Genomic DNA, 20325 nt, shown 5'->3' with positions numbered 1-20325 from the left:
AAAGTGATCTTTCAAGAATGTCTAGATTCTGAAATGATTCTGGAGGAATGGAAAATTGCAAATGTCACTCTTCCCTTTAAGAAGGGAGGGAGGCAAGAGAAAGTAAATTATAGGCCAGTTAGCCTGATTTCAGTGGTTGGGAAGCTATTTGAGTCCATTATTAAGGATGAGGTTTCAGGGTACTTGGAGGTACCTGATAAGGTAGGCCAAAGTCAGCATAGTTTCCTTCAGGGGAAATCTTGTCTGACAAATCTACAGGAATTCTTTGAGGTATTAACAGGCAGAATAGATAAAGGAGAGTCAGTGGATGTTGTTTATTTGGATTTTCAGAAAGCATTTGACAAGGTGCTGCTCATGTGGCTGCTAAACAAGATAAGAGGCCATGTTATTACAGGAAAGATACTAGCATGGACAGAAAATTGGTTGACTGGCAGAAGGCAAAGTATATGCATAACGGGTGAAATTTCTGGTTTGTTGCTGGTGACTAGTGGTTTTCCACAGAGGTTGGTGGTGGGTCTGCTACTTTTCACATAAAATGTTAATGACCTGGATGATATAATTAGTGGAATTATGGCCAAGTTTACAGACAATAAAAGGATAGACGGAGATGTTGAGGAATCAGGGTGTCTGCAGAAGGACTTTGATAGATTGGGAGAATGGGCAAAGAGGTAGCAGGTGGAATATAGAGTAGGGAAGTGTATGGTCAGACACTTTGGTAGAAGGAATAAAAAATTAGTGTTTTCTAAATGGGGAGAACATTCAAAAATCAGTGATGCAAAGGAACTTCGAAATTCTCGTGTAGGATTCCCTAAAGGTTAATTTGCGGGTTGAGTCAGTGGCAAAAAAGGCAAATGCAGTGTTAGAGTTCATTTCAAGAAGACCAGAATATATAAGCAAGAATGTAATGTTGAGGCTTTATAAGGCATTGGTCAGACCACACTTGGAATATTGTGAGCAGTTTTGGGCTTCCTATCCAATAGAAGGTGTGCTGGCATTGAAGAGGGTCCAGAGGAGGTTTATGAGAATGATTCTTGGAATGAAAGGGTTAATGTATGAGGTGTGTTTGGTGGCTCCGGGCCTGTACTCACTGAAGTTTAGAAGAATGGGGGGAGGGGGTCTCATTGAAACCTATCGAATATTGAAATGCTTATATAGAGGCCTTTGTGGTGTGGATGTTTCCTACAGTGAGGAAGTCCAGGACAAGAGAGTACAGCCTGAAAATAGAGGAACATCCATTTAGAATGGAGTTGAGGAAAAATATCTTCAGCCTGACGTGGATGAATCTGTGGAATTCATTGCCACATATGGCTTTACAGGCCAAGTCGTTGGGTATATTTAAGGCAGGCGTTGATGGGTACTTGATTAATCAGGGTGTCAAAGGAAGAAGGCAGGAGAATGGGGTTGAGAGAGATAATAAATCAGCCATGATGGAATGGCAGAGCAGACTTGATGGGCCAAATGGCCTAATTCTGCTCATACGTCTTATGGTCCTATTGTCTAACATGCATGGAACTGAAGAATAGAAAAGGGATGACCGTGTTAATGATACTATATTATAGACCTCCCAATAGTTTCAATGGATCTAGAGATACAAATTTCGAGAGAGGTGGCAGACAGTTGCAAGAATTATAAGATTGTGATAGTTGGTGATTTTAACTTTCCACGTGTTGATTGGGAGTCCCATACTGTAAAGGGAATGGATGTGATTGAGTTTGTCAGATGCGTTGAGGAATGTTTCCTTAATCAATATGTAGAGGACCCAATTAGGGAGAGTGTGATTCTGGGTCCCCTCTTAGGGAACAAGACTGATGAAGGTGACAATAGTGTGTTTAGTGCAACACTTTGAATTCAGTGATAAAAGAATGTCAGAACATGGAGGAGCCATCACAAACTCCAACAGCCCCCAATAATCCTGTGATTTCAGTCTCTGAGGCTGACATGTGAGCGGCCTTCATGTGGGTGAACACACAAGAAGTATCTAGCCTAGAGGGGCTACCTGGCCAGGTACTAAAAACCTTAGCTGATCAACTGGCAGGAGTACTCAATGAGATATTTAACCTCTCACTTCGATAGTCGAAGGTACCCACCTAATTCAAGCATGCTTCAGTTATATCAGTGCAAGAAGAACATGATAATCTGCCTCAATGACTATTATTTAGTAGCACTAATTCCACAGGGACTAAGTGTTTTGAGATGTTGGTGATGAGACATATCAACTCCTGCCCGAGAAGCGACTTGGGTTTCCTACCAGAACAGCAGATGCCATCTCATTGGCTTTTTACTCAACCCTGGAACATCTGGACAGCAAAGATGCATACATCAGGATATTCCTTTTTGACTACAGTTTAGCATTCAATACCATCATCCCCTACAAACTAATCATTGACCTTCAAGACCTTGGCTTCAATGCCTCTTGTTCAATTGGATCCACGATTTTCCCACTTGCAGACCCTAGTCAGTTTGCATTGGCAATAATATCTCCTTCACAATCTCCATCAACGTAGGTCAGGTGCTGTGTGCTTAGCCCCCTGCTCTATTTCCTTTACACTTATGAGTGTGTGGCTAAGTCCAGCCCCAATGCCATATTCAAATTTGCTGACGACGCCACTGTTGTAGGCTGAATCAAAGGAGGTAAAGAATCAGCATATAGGAGGGATATTGAAAATCTGGCTGAGTGGTGCCATAACAACAACCTCTTCCTCAAAGTCAACAAGGAGCTCATTATTGACTTCAGGACAAGGAAACCAGAGGTCCATAAGCCAGTCTTCATCGAGGGATCAGAGGTGGAAACAGTCAGCAACTTTAAATTCCTGGATGTAAATATTTCGGAGGATCTGTTCTGGAGCCCGCACAGAAGTGTAAGTACGAAGAAAGTATGGCAGTGCCTCTATTTCCCTTAGGAGGTAGTGAAGACTTGGCTGTGACATCTAAAATTTGAAAAACCTCTATAGATGTGTAGAGGAGAGTATATTGACTGGCTTCATCACAGGCTGGTATGGACATGCCAATGCCCTTGAATGGAAAATCTTACAAAACGTAATGGATACATCCCAGTCCATCATGGTTAAAGCTCTCCCCACCATTGAGCACATGTATCCAAAGTGCTGTTGCAAACTAGCAGCATCCATCATCAGGGATCCCCACTACCCAGGGCATGCTCTCTTCTCACTGCTGCCATCAGGAAGAAGACTCACACCACCAGGTTCAACCATCAGGCTCTTAAACTATAGGGAATAGCTTCACTCATCTTCACCTAACTCCTCATTGAGATGTTCCCACAACCTATGGACTCACATTCAGGGACTCTTTATCTAATGTTCTTGATATTTATTGCTTGTTTATCTTTTTATTGTTCTTTCATTCCTTTTTTATTTGCACAATTTGTTGTGTTTTGCACACTGATTGAACACCCAAGCTGGTTGGTCTTTCATTGATTCTGTTATGATTATTATTCTATCATGAAGTATTGAGTATGCCCACAAGAAAACAAATCTCAAAGTTGTAGATGGTGACATATATGTGCGTTGGTAATACATTTACTTCTGGCTGATTAATTTCAAAGTAATTATGGAGAATAGGACTGGTCCTCAGAATGAGATTCTAAATTGGAGTACTGTCAATTTTGATGGCGGGTGTGGCTTGTTACAGGCTATTTACTGACAAAAAGTTATTTGGAGGCCTTCTGAAGTGAAATATTGATAATGCAGCATAGCCTATATGTTTTATGTTCCTGTTAGGCTAACAAGTTTAGGGAACCTTGGTTATCAAGGAGTATTGTATAACAGGTATAGTCAGTCAGGATCAAAGGGGGCATTTGAATCTAAGAAATGCAAAAGAACTCCTGAGAGAAATCAAAAGGCTAAAAGAAGACATGAAGTTGCTCTGACAGAAAAGGACTTCCACAGATATATTAAGATCAGTGTGGTTTTGCACATTTTTTAATAATCTATTCAATTTATGTAATTGATTTACTTGTTTATTTATTGTGTTTTTTTTCCTCTCCCTCCCTGCTAGATTATGTACTGCATTAGATTAACAAATTTCACGTCATATGCCGGTGATGATAATCTGATTCTGATTATTTATGCATGGAACTGAAAGAAATGGGAGCGATGTTTAATTAAGTTTTGCATCCATATTTACTTGGTATAATGACACAAAGACTAAAAAACTGAGGCAAAAGAATAATGAGGTAATGGATCATATCCAGATTACAGAAGAGGAGGTGCTGGCTGTCCTGAGGGGAATTAGGGTGTGTAAATCCCCAGGGCCTGACTAGGTGTCTTCCTGGACCTTGAGAGAGGCTAATGCAGAAATCGCAGGTGACTTGGCAGAGCTATTTGGTATCCTTAGCCAGAGAGCTGGAGGATACCGAATATTGCTCCTTGTAAAGAAACACTAAGAATATGCCAGGAAATTGTAGGCCAATAAGCCTGACATCAGTAGTGAACAAGTTATGGTAAGGTGCTTGTATATCTGTGGGACAGGATATATAACTATTTGGCTCAACAGGGCCTGATTAGGAAAAGTGAACAAAGATGTGTGCATAGTAGGTCAAGTCTAACCAATCTTAGAAGAGATTTTGAAGGGCATTACCAAGTTGGTTTATGAAGAAAAGGCAGTCGATGTTTTCTACATGAATTTTGGCAAGATCTCTTTGCTGGGAGGCTGGTCCAGAAGTTTGAGCCACACGATATTTAAATAGCCAGCTAGATCCAACATTGGCTTAGTGGGAGAACCCAGAGAGGTAGTAGATGGTTGTGAGACTTGAGGCCTGTAACTAATCCCTGTAATCCTGCAGGGATTGGTGCTGGGTGCATTGTTATCATTAATGATTTTGATGATAATGAGGTAAATGGGATAAACCTATTTGCAGATCAACTAGGAAATTGGGCTGAAAAATAGCAGATGGAATTAAATGTAAAAAAGTGTGAGATGTTGCACTCTGGGAGGACAAAACAAAGTAAGTCTTATAAAGAAGGCAAGACAGCAACTATACTTCATTAGGAGTTTGAAGAGATTTGGCAGTCAACGAATACACTCAAAAACTTCCATAGATGTACTGTGGAGAGCATTCTGACAGGCTGCATCACTGTCTGATATAGGGGGGAGGGGGTCTACTGTACAGGACCGAAAGAAGTTGAAGAAGGTTGTAATGTACTCAGCTCCATCTTGGGTACTAGCCTACGAAGTACCCAGGACATCTTCAGGGAGCAGTGTCTCAGAAAGGTAGCATTCATTATTAAGGACCTCCAGCACCCAGAGCATGCCCTTTTCTCACTGTTACCATCAGGTGGGAGGTACAGAAGCCTGAAGGCACACACTCAGCGATTCAGGAACAGCTTCTTCCCCTCTGCCACCCGATTCATAGATGGACATTGAACCCGTGAACACTAACCTCACTTTTTTAATATATATTATTTGTTTTCTTTGCCACGATTTTTAATCTATTCAATATAAGTATCTTATAATTATTTACTGATGTATTTATTATTATTTTTCTCTTCTATATTATGTATTGCAGTGAACTGCAGCTGCTAAGTTAACAAATTTCACAACACATGCCAGTGATAATAAACGTGATTCTGAGTACAGGAGCTGAGATGTTATGTTGAAGTTGTTCAAGATGTCGGAGGGTCTGTTATTTGCAGATCTGATCACCTATCTACAGGAAAGGTTTCAATATACTTGAAAGAGTGTGGAGAAAACTTACAAGCATGTTGCTGGGACTTAAGGACCCAGATTATAACTGAATGGGTCTGGACTTTATTCCCTGGAGTGAAGGAGAATAAGGGAAGATCTTGTAGAGCTATACAAAATTGAGAGGTAGAGGTGAATGCATGCAGGCTTTTTCACGCAGGTTGGGTGAAGCCAGAACTGGAGGTTATAGATTTAGGATGAAAAGTTAAATATTTAAGGGGAACCTGGGTGGAAACCTCACTCAGAGGGTGGCACAAGTGTGGAACATACTACTAGTATTATTAGTAGATGCAGTTCAATTATAACATTTAACAGAAATTTGGATAGGTACCCGGATGGGAGTGTTTTAGAGGGCTGTGATCCAGCTGCAGGTAGATGGGACGAAGCAGATCAGCGTGGAATAGATGGGCCTGTTTCTGTGCTATGACTAATTTGGATAGCAGTGCATCAAAAAAAAAGATGCCAATTACCAGGATCTATGTATTATTCATTGAATGTCTCAATTGAGGGAAACAAAAGTAGCTATTAGAGAATCTCAGATCTCTGGGAAAAGGTGGTACACAATGTTGTAATAATGGTGAAAGCTTTTTTCAGCTGCATCAGGAGTCAGTATGCTCTTTAAGACCACGTAGAACCACTGAAATTTTAATGCAGTCAAATGTTTCCAGGTTGTAGAGGAGCAATGGTTATTTCACATATGCCTATACTCTTATCAGTGATGCCATGTTCTATCTATAAAATGACATTTATTGAATTATATTGTAAATATTAAAGCAGTCACAATTTGGGTAAATAGGAAATATCAACATAGATATGAACATAGATTAGTTCCAGAGGCTACTCTGCAACAGAAGATGAGACAGAATTCTCTGCAGGCTCTTTCCTTTATCTTCGATAGCTCAGCAGAGGAAGGGGCACTTCCCTTTACACTATAGGTGATTGATGTTCTCTTAGGAAAATCAAAACATCAGGAATTAGCCAAGGTACTGAAGGCCCATAAACCCAACATCTATCCTCAGGCAAATGTGTAAAAGGAGCCAATGATCTCTATGATCATTGGGAAGTAAGGATCTATTAGAGATACTAAACTTGACCTTTTAAAAAGGGAACAATTTTTGTATCAAATCATTAAGCACTTAGACACATTTTCTTGGTTGGTTGAAGAGTAATCTGGTTACCATTCTGTCTGTGGCTTTGCAGTAAGTCTTTAATGTGATATCTCACAAGATAGATGTGCTGGCTTAAGCCAGTTCAAAAGCTGTAGTGTCAGACAAATGAGCATCTTAATACATTGAACCGTGGAGTGTTTTGTATTCAAATAATATTGCACACAATCCTTAAAAGGTATTCAGTGGCACTGAGTTACTGAGATTTTTTCAACAAGGTGAGGACATATCAGAAAAAAGATAATTTACAGTAGACAGCCATTTTGCTTGACAATTTTAAAAGCATGTGCCTCTGCTGAAATTGTGGTAAATTAATCAATCTTCCATGCCTGCTTTGTGATTGTGCGATCATAACCTGTACACAAGTAATATGGCACATCATGTCCTTTTATCAAACCATGTCTTTATTACCAGACACTTTTTTTTGGCTTTTGTTTTAAGGAAAAAAATTGTTTTAGTCACTGTGTAAAATATAAACCTAAATATACAGCAGTTTTACTTACAAAGTTAAACAAATGTTCTAAAATATTATACAGCTATCAGAAACATGTAGTTCCCCAACATCCACAGTGTATAACTCCACTCTTGACAAAACAGATTTTATTGTACAATCATCTAAAATTTTAAATTTCATAATTTTGTACAAAGTACACAAAAAATATTAAATTCATTTTTAAATAAAATTGTAAAAGTAAAACATGTTTACATATATGTATAAGGGACTGGATGATGTCTGAGGGTGGTTATCTAAAAGTAAATCCAAATCAATTTTTTTTGATGCAATGATACCATTTTCATTATTTTACAAGCTACTACCCAATTAAGTGTACCTGACCACAGCAGGTAACTTTGTAAACAATAAAGTGAAGTGCCTCACCACAACCAAGCCTCCTAAACAGATTGTGTGACAGAGTCCGCAGGATCTGAAAGTGGACACCAAAATCAGTGCTTCTTTTCCAAACAAAAACAACAAATTAAAATAAAACAATCAAATGAATGTGTTTACATTTGCAATGGGTCAGGAAATTGTTCCTAACTTGGGCTACTTGCCAATAAGCAGAAAAATACATTTACAGAAAGATAAGAAACAGACAGTATACAAAAGAAATTTATAAACAAAGAGATACTTTTTCTGAAAAACTGTTTCCATCCAAAATGGAAATCTGGTTTTCAAATGTACAAGAACATAGACAACATTATGTCATTTAGTATTTAGAATATCATTTATCTTCCCCCCAGACACAACGATCCTTGAAATAACATCATTTACATAATTTACACATTTTCTTTTAATGTAGGCCATAATTGTAGGAACAGAAGTTAGTGCATAACTTGTTCCTTCAACAGTTAATTGCATGTTTCAACCTCATTGTCAGCATACAGATATGTGACAGATGATCCCAACAAATCCTGAAGTTCACTTGTGAATTCCACCAGCTCCAGTGTTTCTTTATTATCAGTGTCTGGAATTTCAGATTGCTCTGGATAAGTAAAAACTTGACTTAAAGAAGCCTGTCTATAAAATTCCACCTCAGAAATGGTGGCATTTTCAATATGAGGGAATGAGGACCGAAAGGTACGGGCTGACAACTTCAATCTCCGTAGCACATCAGTTAATAGCAGCCAGTTCCGAGGACTGTTGTGGAGGAATGAGAAAGCAGACATGTTACAAGCTTTAAACTGGAGGTAGGTTATTGTAATGGATTTCAAAAACAGTCTTGCACTTTAGAAGGCTTTCACCTAAGGCAATATAAGCTTTAACATGATACTATCTGTTGACAGACTACTCATTTACAACCCAAAATATCATTATGTAAGGTAACTTAATATTTAAAATGCTTCTCAAACTGTAGCATAAATTTTTTAAAAAGCTTGCACGTTTCTAATTCAGGATCAGTACATGGATAAAGACCAATGTTTGAAAAGAATAAAGACAAATTTGCATTGCTTTAATTGTTTTCAGAACGTCCTAAAGAATATAGTTCAGAGTTTCTGAAGTATTTCCAAAGTAATGTTTTAGTTCTTATATAATAAAACTATGATCAATTGGTGCACGGAAAATTCCTATGAACAGCAGTGTAATAATGACTTAATGAAATGTCTCTTTTAGTGTTATATTAGCCAGGGCAGGGGTATCTTTCCATTCTTCAAAATAGTGCTTAGAGTGCTTTACTTCCATCTCAGTGAGCAGACAATGCTTGAGATAAACCAAAAGTGCATTTCCAACAGTGCAACCATCTCTCAACATGTTGGAATGAGATGAACCTGGATCCATCTCAGTCAGAGTCTGGAATGCTATCAGCTGAGTTAAGTACTAACACTTGTGGTGGAATTGATTGTGTTTGAAACATATGTACATTTCTAATGTCCTCTGTGAATCACAGCAAGTGTCAAATGTTGGCAAATTGCCTGCTCTCTAATATTTAAATTGCATTTCACTTCTTTACATTAGTTTTAATGCATATTTTTATTATCAATAGTGATTTGCAGAGAATTTGCTACGCCACAAGGACAACAATATCACTAAAGTGTGAAGCAGAAATGGAACAAAGGACTTTATAGGAAGTGTGTTATATTTGCAAAAATAAGTGTAGAAAGAGTTGGTTATTATCAGATTCAAACAATTATATAGATTTTTAAAAAAACTGCATTTACACTATGAGTTTGTAATCAGATACCCATTAGACACTTCCAGATTCCCTTGAACCCATTTGAAATTTTATTGCCTAGGAATCACACATTTACTCAGTTATTTAATTGAAATATGATTTCTTTTCCCCTGTGAAAAACATTAGCTGTCATATTTGCTTCAGTAAATGGGAATGCTTTTTATGAAGCTTTGCCAGGGAACTTGTTGGGACAATCTTGTTTTCCAATCACAGCATTGGACTAGAACAGCTGCCACGTAAGTAAGTCAGTAATTTACATACTGTGGGTCACCCCTCCACCCTGTCCCATCTATCTGCTTAGGAGCCTGTGATCTTGCAAGTCCTGTCTTCTGAAAACACCCACTTCTCCAAACCTCTCCATCTGGATTTGACACTATATTTTATTCCCAAATCACCTGCTCCTCCCACCCTGGCCACTGGCCATCTGAATTTAGCATCAGAACTAAGTACTGGGTGGTACATTCCAAGCAAGTGGAATGCAAGGCCTTAGGGGAAATCTGAGGATTTTTGTCTGTGGATGATTTTGGGTGGACGGAGAAGGTGAAGACAGCAAATGACAAGCAGGTGGTGATGCCTTGTTTAAGTGCCAATCAGCACATTCATGAATAGCAGCAATCATATTTCACTTTCATCTTAGAATCCAAGGGAGTAAGTTTACCATTTCAGTCCAGCCTTCAGGTTCAGCAAGTGAAGGAAAAACTGAAGCTATGAGAAATGAAGTTAGCTGTTTTTCCTCATTGTCCTCTTCATTATAACTTATTGATTGCTCGCATTTATCAATAACCAATATGGTTTACTAAAACCAATGTTCAATACGTACCCCTGAGAGAGTGAGACTTGAATGTTGTAACAAGGTAAAAGAGGAGCATCAGAAAACTCAAATTCCAACACATCATCATTATAATCTTCCTCATCACCAGGGCTTGGTGGATTAGCCAAGACATTGAATCCCGACTCTTCTACTGGTTCTGAAATTGCAAAAGCTTATGGTTACTTACAAAATAAGACCAGGTGTTTTTCGTGCCTATCAAATTCAAAAACATTGTTTCAGCAGCATCAGAACGGCCAGCTTAAATACCTCTCCCTCCCCTGAAAAATGCAGTGCAGTGCAGGGCTCTGAGTATAATTGCAATTTTTCACCTAGTTTAAGGAGAAAGGGTCAAGTGGCCAAACCAACAGCCACACAATACTCCCAGGAAGGTGCACAAGAACTTCTAGGCACCTTATTAAATGACTGCAACAATAGTTCATTATTTGGGGCAAGTAATTCCTGTTCATCAAATCTCAGCTTTTGAGATATTAAGTGAGTGATAAACAAATAATTTCACTGAAACTATTTCTGTGCTATTCACAGGCCACTGTCAAACATTAGCAATATGGTAAAACAGATTTGTTTTGTTACTAGATTTCACAGATAAGGAACAATTATGCATGTTTTTGGGTTTAAATCCCAAGAACTAGTTAACATTCAGAAGTTTTATTAGTTCATGGTAGTCTGCCAAGTAAGATAGCAGAGAGTCATTTGAACAAGTCTGGTCTACAGCGATCAATGAGCGTCAAGTTCTGTTAGTTCAGGCATTCTGGGTCTCCAATGACAATCAAGCAGCAACACTTTGAAATAATGGTGATAAGTAATCTTAAGGTGACCGATGTATCTATTGTCCAAATTCCTCTATGCATTGAAGACTATGGGAACCTTTGGTCTTGCTTGACAGTGCATTTTGATTCAAACACAACAATAGTGTTATCTATGAAAGAACGGCTCTAGTGCTCATGCTACAATATCTTCCAACATACAGTATTTCTCTACTATCTCGTCTTACCTAATATCTCCTGCATGGACATAGAAAACTGAGCTGGGGTTGGATTGGAGAGAGACTCATCAGGCAGATAATTGGGGGGTAAGGATGATGCAAGTGTTTGGGAAGGAGCACCTGATGATACCAGTAGGGGTTTCAGGAAAGGAGCTGAACAGTATAGACGTACAATTAAAGGCAGCAATAATCTGGAGGACAATGGATATCTGGACTCTTCAGCAAGCCAGGTAGAGTAAGACCTGTAAATAATGCCAACATCCAGTCGTCCACTTCAATTTCTTCACGTGATGAGGAAAGAGTGCTTGGCTTCCTCTGTTTCTGCACATCCCAAATGGCCTCTCAGAAGCTGGTGCATCAGTGGTTTATTGTATGCTTTTCATTGTATCATCGTACACATAACAATAAACCGACACTAACTTTACGCACATTCTCGTTTCCGTGCACAGCCCAAATTTGAAAAGAAATCTGAAGAAATATCTGGAACTAACCCTTGTGAACTGATATAGCAGTGCTGCTTTTTTTCCCCCACACACTAATTATCCATTACCTTAAATAATTTCAGTTTTCTGAGTGATACTTCCAGTGGACAATTGAGAACTGAAACATTTTAGAACCTTTTAAGATCAGAAATTTCAGCTGGCAAAATAAATTCTCTAACTCTAAATGCAACCTTCAGAATTTTAACTATCATCTTTTCTAGCCCAAAGGCCTCCGTAATTATCAGTAATGTGATCAAATGATTTGGACTGATCGTATGGGCTCACAAATGCCTCCAATTCTCTCTCCGGAAATAACCCCTATTTATTTGTTTGCTTTTCTCTGGTCCTATTAACTTTCCATCACTGCTTTATGTTTTTGAGGATGCATCATTGTGTGGTACAAGAGCTGCATATAGGACCGTAAGACCCAACAGAGCAAAGTGAAAACCGCTGAAAGGCTCACTGGGTATTCCTACTGCCCGCCCCCCCCCCCATTTACCAGGAGCATTGTATATGAAGGGCTCAAGGCATTGTTGAGGTTCCTCCCTCCCCTAACAGTCTTCTCCTTTTGCTGTTTCAGAGTTCTTGTTTCTTCCACTCATGCTCCGCCTGTCACTCAATCACTCTCCTTGTGCCTTTCTTAGGCCACGTGTAGGAAAACAGCCAATCTTAGAGGGAATTCATTAAACTGCTAAATAAGTTCATCATTGGTACATTAGGTTTGTTATATGTTTAATGCTCGCTTTTATTTTTCTGCTGAAATTGCAGTACCTCTCTATCACTTACCACACACGGAGCTGCCATAGAAATCCCAGTACAAACCAGGGTCATCATTGCTTCGACCTTGCAAGTCAGCAAAATACTCTGGGGGTGAGGTAAAAGCACACACATTGGTCAAAGCACTGAAGGCCTAACTATTACACAATGTTGTGACATGCAACATATAAAATTGTTAACAAAGAACAACAGAAAAATGTGTATCCCAACTCTGTAGTTTGAGATTATAAATGACCAATTTAACAATGATGCTTGCCAAAACAGTTAATACAAAAATAACACTGTGTTTGACCAGATGTGTAAGTCATGTGTAAGTCAAGTACATATGAAATTCCTATGTTTGCAGAATATTCCAGATTCTCTTCATCCAATACGATTACTTCCCAATGATTTTAAATCTGGCTTTTCATCTTTCCCAGGAGATTATGGCTCTGGTGAGGGGTTAGGGGATGTAATGCATGACCCATCATGATGTTATGTGGCAGACTGCACCAAATGGACAATGCCCGTCTGACATTTTGTGCGTGTTCATGTAAAATATAATTACATAGCTACACAAAACACAGTATATCATTTTTTATGACATTTCAAGGCTGCGTGTTTATTTGCTCTGCTCTCAGCAGCCAATGCCACAAATTGCTGTTGTGGAGTAAGGAAGGAGTATTGGGAACAATGAAGAAATGAAGAATTATTGAGTGTTAGCAGCTAGCCCAGAGGTGTGTTTTAAAAAAGGTACTAAAAATGTATTTTGTTTTAGATGAATACCCAGAGGAAAATCCATTTAAAGCAACACCTTATGTGAAGCCATCATGAACGGAGTCCCTAGTAATCATATGCTTTATTTTATTTAGATAATGAAATTGTTTTGTATTTAAACGATTAAATGAACATAACCTATTTAAATCAACTATGAAGAGTTTTAAACAGAGTATGTATTTATGGGTGTACATTTAGTAGATCTAACTGATAACTGATTAACTATATTGAATCAGCTTCTCAATGTTATCAGACTGGATTTACTCATTTTCCAGGATTTCCTGCAATTACAACTTTTGAGCAGGCTAAGGTTCAATACAAGGATATCATGTATTTTATTATTTGTGTGCTGCCACCCCCTTTACATATTTAGGCAAATGTGCCTGGTTATTTTAAAAGCTTTTCAATGCAAATCATGAATCTTTGCATAATAGAAGATAGTTGTGTTAGTATCTATTAAAATAACAGCTAGCTTAAGCTGAGTCATTCCTAACATCAACTGGGCAAAATCCCCCATTTCTTTTGCAGATTGTATATGCAGGCAATGGAGGGATATGGATCATTTATAAGTATAAGAGAATTAGTTTAATTCAGCATTATGTTCAGTGCAAATGTGAGCTGAAAGTCCTGTTCCTGTGCTGCAATATTCTTTGTTTATGTTTAGAGATGCGTCTATAGGAAGTAACTTTTTTCAGTCTGATTCAGCTTTTTTTCAATATTTCTGGCCCATATGCCAGAGGTTGGTAATGCTGTTCCTAGATAGCAAGGAAATCAAGTTGTATTGGTCTAAGTAACTATGATTGATTTCATCCAGATCATTTGAATATAACCATCCTCCACCTACTGCATTTTACTACAGCAATCACCCTAGGTAATTCCTATAAAAAGTGAGGTCTCAAACATAGCAATTAAGTAAATGACCAGCTTAAGTTAGCCTTGGTTGAGTAATTTACATCCCCCTAACCAATCAGGCCCTACTCTGTGAACAAGACTGCTGGAAAAACTTAGTTCAGGTTAATGTAGGTCCAAAGCCCTTCATCAAGATCGAACTTGTCTGGTGAAATGCCTCGGTCCTGAAACATTAACTAGTACTTTCCACAGACGCTACTAGTCCGTGAGTCAGGACCCCAAATTTGGGCCACCGGTACCATCTGGGGGGAATAATTCTTATAGTGATTTTTGACAAGGCATACACCCCTAGTGCTAGAAAATATGTGGTAGCATTGCAGCGGTGGTAGTTTTCTGCCTCCATCAAGCCTCATGTCTTCACCAATCTTGCATGGGACAATATTGATAGACTTGAGGAAACTCTCACTGGAAAGGGTACATTCATATAGAGTCAATGGCATAATAGTACAGGCCAATATCTATGGACCACATCTGCCAAGAGCTGAGCTTCCACACAGTGAGAAACTGAAGCAGAGATCAGTCACCATTGAGGACCAAGAACTGGAAGTATATGTAGCAGGTACACGTGCGGGCCCACAGCCTCTCCCAACCAGGGAACACTGTGTCCAGGAAACCAAGGAAGCTGCTCTTTTTGCCTGCAAGAAGAACCTGGTGTGGACACTTGCAAGGCAAACAGATCCAGAGAATCCGACAATCCCAAGCTAGACTGGCTTTAATATCAGCACCAGGGACCAAGAACAAATCTCACAAGATATTGTTGGGTATCAATTCACCAGCCACAGAGTTGACCACAGTATTTGAAATCCTGAACCAATAACAGCTAATCAGGAAGGAACTTCATTGAGAAACAACTGTGGTAGTCATGGATCAAGCACTTTATGCAAAAGCCACTGAAATTGCCTGGAAGCACAAAGAGTGCTTCTTTAGATACTTTATACTTTATTGTCACCAAACAATTGGTACTAGAACGTACAATCATCACAGTGATATCTGAATCTGCGCTTCACACTCCCTGGATTACAAATATTAAATATTAAAAATAGTTACAATTGGTAAATATTAAAAATTTATATTATAATTCATAAATAGAAAATAGAAAAATGGGAAGTAAGGTAGTGCAAAAAAACCGAGAGGCAGGTCCGGATATTTGGAGGGTACGGCCCAGATCCGGGTCAGGGTCCGTTCAGCAGTCTTATCACAGTTGAAAAGAAGCTGTTCCCAAATCTGGCCGTACCAGTCTTCAAGCTCCTGAACCTTCTCCTGGAGGGAAGAGGGACGAAAAGTGTTTTGGCTGGGTGGGTCGTGTCCTTGATTATCCTGGCAGCACTGCTCCGACAGCGTGCGGTGTAAAGTGAGTCCATGGACGGAAGATTGGTTTCTGTGATGTGCTGTGCCGTGTTCACAATCTTCTGCAGCTTCTTTCGGTCTTGGACAGGACAACTTCCATACCAGGTTGTGATGCACCCTAGAAGAATGCCTTCAACGGTGCATCTATAAAAATTAGTGAGGGTTTTAGGCGACAGGCCAAATTTCTTTAGTTTTCTCAAGAAGTAAAGGCGCTGGTGGGCCTTCTTGGCAGTGAACTCTGCTTGGTTGGACCAAGTCAGGTCATTTGTGATATTGACCCTGAGGACCTTAAAGCTTCTGACCCGTTCCACTTGCGCACCACCGATGTAAATTGGGTCGTGCGGTCCACTACTCCTTCTGAAGTCAACAGCCAATTCCTTCGTCTTGCTGACGTTGAGGGATAGTATTATACTAACCAGTCCACCAATTCAATCTCCAACATTCTTCTCAGGATGGGGTCATTCCATACCATATACCACATCACAGTTCAGCCTGAATGCTGGAGCTATCAAGCGTTACTACATAACAGCTGAGCACCGCAGTGCATTCCTGGGACGGTTAAGGGAGATGGTGCAAGGCAACAAATCAGAGCTTTGTCATGTGGAGCTAGAGCACCAAGAATCCAATTGGTGAGCAATGCTATGCAACCTTCAAGGATGACAGACTAGAGGAAGACCCACCAGCAAAGAAATTCCATGACCCAATGAAAACCAACAAGCTGAAAACATTCAGTGATATGTTTAAGAAGAGAGAAGTGAAATCAAATGGGAGGGCGATCATCTTGAAAGCAGACAGGTCTTTGTTTGGACGCATCATAGTGATGGCACAAGAGTACAGTCTACGTATGGAGGATATCCTTTCTCGTCCCCTTGGACCATTGCCCTGGGCCCTGTCCACATCAGAAGGATTGCTGAGAAAGACAAATAAAACTACTTTAGCCACAACCTTGCAGAAAAATGTAGCAGTAGAAGAGCAACTCTCGGGAAACTCTGCTACAGTGGTTGATGGAATGAACTTGGTCCAAAGAGTGAAAGGTGATCAAGTTACTTTCAGAGATGTTGCCACAACAATTCTGGGTATGGCTCTGAGGGAAGGCAGTCAGAGTGGAATAGATGTTGTGTTCGACACTTACAAGGAGAACTCTATCAAGAATAGTGAAAGATCTCTACGGGGTGAAGAGACTGGTCATGAGTTGCAAGGTATCACAGGCACACAGATGGTGAGGCAGTGGAGGAGCTTCCCGACCAAAGTCAGTAATAAAAATAGTCTCATTAGCTTCATAATCCATGAATGGAGGAAGGCAGAGTACAGAGCAAAGCTACAGGAGAAGATTCTGTATGCAACTGTGAATGACACTGTAAGTGCTTTTGCAGGCAAAGGGAAGACAAGTGCCCTAAAACCTCTGACCAGCAACAGGGAAACTCAGGACACATTCCTAGAGTTGGGTCAAGAATGGAACCTCTCCCCAGAACTGATGGACAAACTGGAGGCATTTACACGTCTCCTGTATGCCCCAAAAGCATCGACCACCAAGGTCAATGAGCTCAGGTATCACCTTTTCTGTGCCAAAAAAGGTGAAATCAGAAGTCATCAACTCCCACCATGCAAGGACTGCTTAACAAAACATGCACAGCGAGCCAACTACCAGGCTGGTATATGGAGAAGATGTTTGGAGAAGGACCCACAAGTGCCAAGCCCTGTTGGCAGAGGATGGAAGATGGAGAGAGAAGAGGAAGCTGAACAGTTGGTGGTGCACTGGATGGAAGGCCAGCCAGCACCCGATGCCGTCCTGGATCTACTGGCCTGTAACTATCCAAAAAATGTTCACTCCCAAGATGTATGTGTGTTGCAAATGACCTCAGGTGTACTGACATGTGTAGATTGGCAGACTGTGAGAACCAGGCATCAACCTCAGAGTGTGTGGAAAGTTCAGATGAAGATATGAAAGACGTGGAACACTTGGAAAATTATTATGATTATGATTATAGGTTATGAAAGTATGGAAAACAAAGTATGGAAAGCAGTCTTTGATTAAATATTCATTTTACAACCAAATGGGGCCTAGGTTATGGCATGTGGAACCCCACATTTGAATTATTGTACTGTAATTCTATATGCTATGACAAAAGCTTAATATTGTTTTGATTTGATACAACAATATGGAAAATATCATGACATTGATAAACTCCAGAAATCTCTCCAAATGAGGTTTTTTACCTTTTGGGGGGGTGGGGTAATATTTTCTGCTGTACTGATGTTAATATGGAATATATACAAAAAGTGATTACTTATTTGAACTAATAAAGCTACCTCTGGTGCAATGCTATCACATATTTTCTAACTCTAGAGATGTATACCTTGCCAAAAATCACTATCAGCATTATTCCCCTCAGATGGTACCGACCAACCCTACTGGCTCACGGACTATACCTGACAATATTCATTTTTTCCTAACATTTTCTGTCAGTATTTTTATCATCTCTCAAAATAATTGTTCTGTCTGTCAGCTTAAAGTATAATCAAGGCCAGTGGTATTTCTTAAACTTAATCTATTGAGCCAATGGACCATTATAGTTTTAAATATTCTGCAGTCAGGCAATGTTTTTTAATTATGAATTCAGACACAGTATTTTATCCATATTAACATGTACTCTGCTGTTAATCAACCAATCTAGGTTTCATTCTTGCCAGTAGTAGTCAGTTATTTTTGCTTGTCATGTTTTTCCATAGGAAATGGTTAAAATATAACCTTCTGTGGCAATTAACTTGAATCAGATTATTTTTAAAGGTTTCCACTATTGTGCTGCTGAATTGATATCAAAGGTAATTTTACCAAGTACAATTTGAATTAGAATATGAGCATACCTGACAGAAACATCTCCATCACTTCACTATGTGCCATTTTCAGAATAGTTCGACCAGAGTATGTGGCCAGTGTTGGATCTGCGCTGTATGAAAGCAATAGTCGAACCACTTCCAAGTGATCGTTTTCTACTGCATCATGGATCGGCCTACAGTAAAAGCAAAATTAGAATTTAATTTGGTGGTAAGCAAACATAATTGCAGATGTAACTTTCTGTCTTTTACTTCTCCTGTAATTTATGATGGGTTAATGCACAACTTCTCCAGGTAACTAAATATATAGATAGTAAACACTGGGAAAGAGTCAATCATGATGACATTAAAGCAGTAACCAATATGTCCATAATTATGTACATTGAATCAGAAAGCAATAAACACCAGCTTAGCATAAAGCTTGAACGAGTAATTTTATTTCCTTTGAGATGCATTGAGGTTACAGGTTTGGTGTCTGTTGGGATATCTTGATGGTCCATATTCATTGCACATGTGTAAATACAGGTTAAAGAAACAGGCCTATTGCTGTTCAACAGAAAGACAGAAGCATTTGACATAAAAGGGTCAACTGAACACAACTACCAATGGCAAATACAGTGTCATATCACTGTGCCAACTGAGATCATGTTGTAAAGATCTAATCTGAACAATTACATAAATGCACTCAGTGTATGTTTGTGGTCTTTTGCCGCTGTAGCCCACCTACTTCGAGGTTCAATGTGTTGTTCATTCAGAGATGCTCTTCTGCACATCACTGTCGTAACATGTGGTTGTCACCTTCATGTCAGCTTGAACCAGTCTGACCATTCTCCTCTGATCTATCTCATTAAGAAGGTGTTTCTGCCCACAGAACTGCCACTAACTGGATGTTTCATTCTTTTCATTCTTTGTAAAGTCTAGAGCCTGTTGAGCATGAAAATCCCAGGAAATTAGCAGTTTCTGAGACCTCTCCACCTGGCATCAACAGTCACTGAGATCACATTTCTTCCCCAGTCTGATACTGGTCTGAACAACAACTGAGCCTCTTGACCATGTCTGCATGTTTTTATGCATTGAGTTGCTGCCACATGATTGGCTGATCAGGTATTTACATTAATGAGCAAGTGTACCTAATAAAGTGGCCACCTTTATAGCTCCTCACGTGATCTCCAGACAAAACATTTTGCAATTAATTAAATACTTTAAAATTTAGTCTCTTCTATTGCAGGGAAAACAGAAAATTTGCACTCAGAAAAACCAGAACCAACATCAATGACAAAAGAATGTCCAGACAATCTATTTTATTTTGGTAATGTTAATTGTAGTATAAATATTGATCAAGACTCTGGACATAATCTTCAAAATGGTGTTTGGAATCTTTTAAATTCAGTTGAGGAAATAGACAGATTTGGTTTAATATTTATGTCAAAAAGATGGTACCGATTAACAATGAAATGGTTCGCACAACACTACACTAGAAAATTGGCCTAAATCACAAGATCCCAACTTGTACCTGTAACTACCTCACTCTGTCACAGGAACACAACAGACATAAATGCTGTGGAAATTTGGTCCTACAGAAAGGAAGTCTTTATTATTGTAATTCTACTTCGCTAAGCTAAACAAAAATCACCATGTAAATTTTGGAGAGTAAAACCTACATTTAAAAAATTCAATTGTTTTTAAATTTTAGTCACAATGCTTCTTAAGAGACTTTTCTAAAAGAGTATAGCCTAATGAAAAGTTTTTGCAAACAAATCTTCACACTGAAAACTACAAATGTTAGTTGCTTTGATAAACGAGCATCAAAAGGTTCAAATATGAATGTAGCACATCAGTACTGCAGGTTGAATGGCCATTACCCACTCTT

At 39.1% G+C, this 20325-nt stretch overlaps 1 protein-coding gene and 1 long non-coding RNA gene across 10 annotated transcripts in view; one reads left to right on the top strand and one right to left on the bottom strand.

Annotated features, from left to right (window-relative positions):
• Window positions 1-20313, top strand: part of LOC134348040 (uncharacterized) — a 50552-nt gene extending 30239 nt beyond the window's left edge. Inside the window, exons 2-3 of the long non-coding RNA XR_010018335.1 lie at window positions 18529-18666; window positions 19372-20313. This is a non-coding gene — a long non-coding RNA (uncharacterized LOC134348040). The remainder of the gene's footprint in view (window positions 1-18528; window positions 18667-19371) is intronic.
• bcor (BCL6 corepressor) overlaps window positions 6708-20325 on the bottom strand; it is a 299088-nt gene continuing 285470 nt past the window's right edge. For 6 of the 9 annotated variants that reach the window (XM_063050807.1, XM_063050810.1, XM_063050809.1 and 3 more), the window contains 4 exons: window positions 18486-18631; window positions 12618-12695; window positions 10356-10503; window positions 7237-8502 (listed from right to left, as the gene is read on the bottom strand). In XM_063050807.1, coding sequence (XP_062906877.1) covers window positions 8214-8502; window positions 10356-10503; window positions 12618-12695; window positions 18486-18631 — 661 coding nt within the window. In that variant the 3' untranslated portion in view covers window positions 7237-8213. Of the gene's footprint in view, window positions 8503-10355; window positions 10504-12617; window positions 12696-13441; window positions 16531-18485; window positions 18632-20325 lie in introns of those variants that run through there. The other 3 variants (XM_063050808.1, XM_063050816.1, XM_063050817.1) reach the window with 2 other exon arrangements.

Source organism: Mobula hypostoma, chromosome 6 (assembly GCF_963921235.1).
Source record: "Mobula hypostoma chromosome 6, sMobHyp1.1, whole genome shotgun sequence".
Classification (NCBI taxonomy): Eukaryota; Metazoa; Chordata; class Chondrichthyes; order Myliobatiformes; family Myliobatidae; genus Mobula; species Mobula hypostoma.
This window is presented reverse-complemented; position numbering and strand designations above follow the sequence as displayed.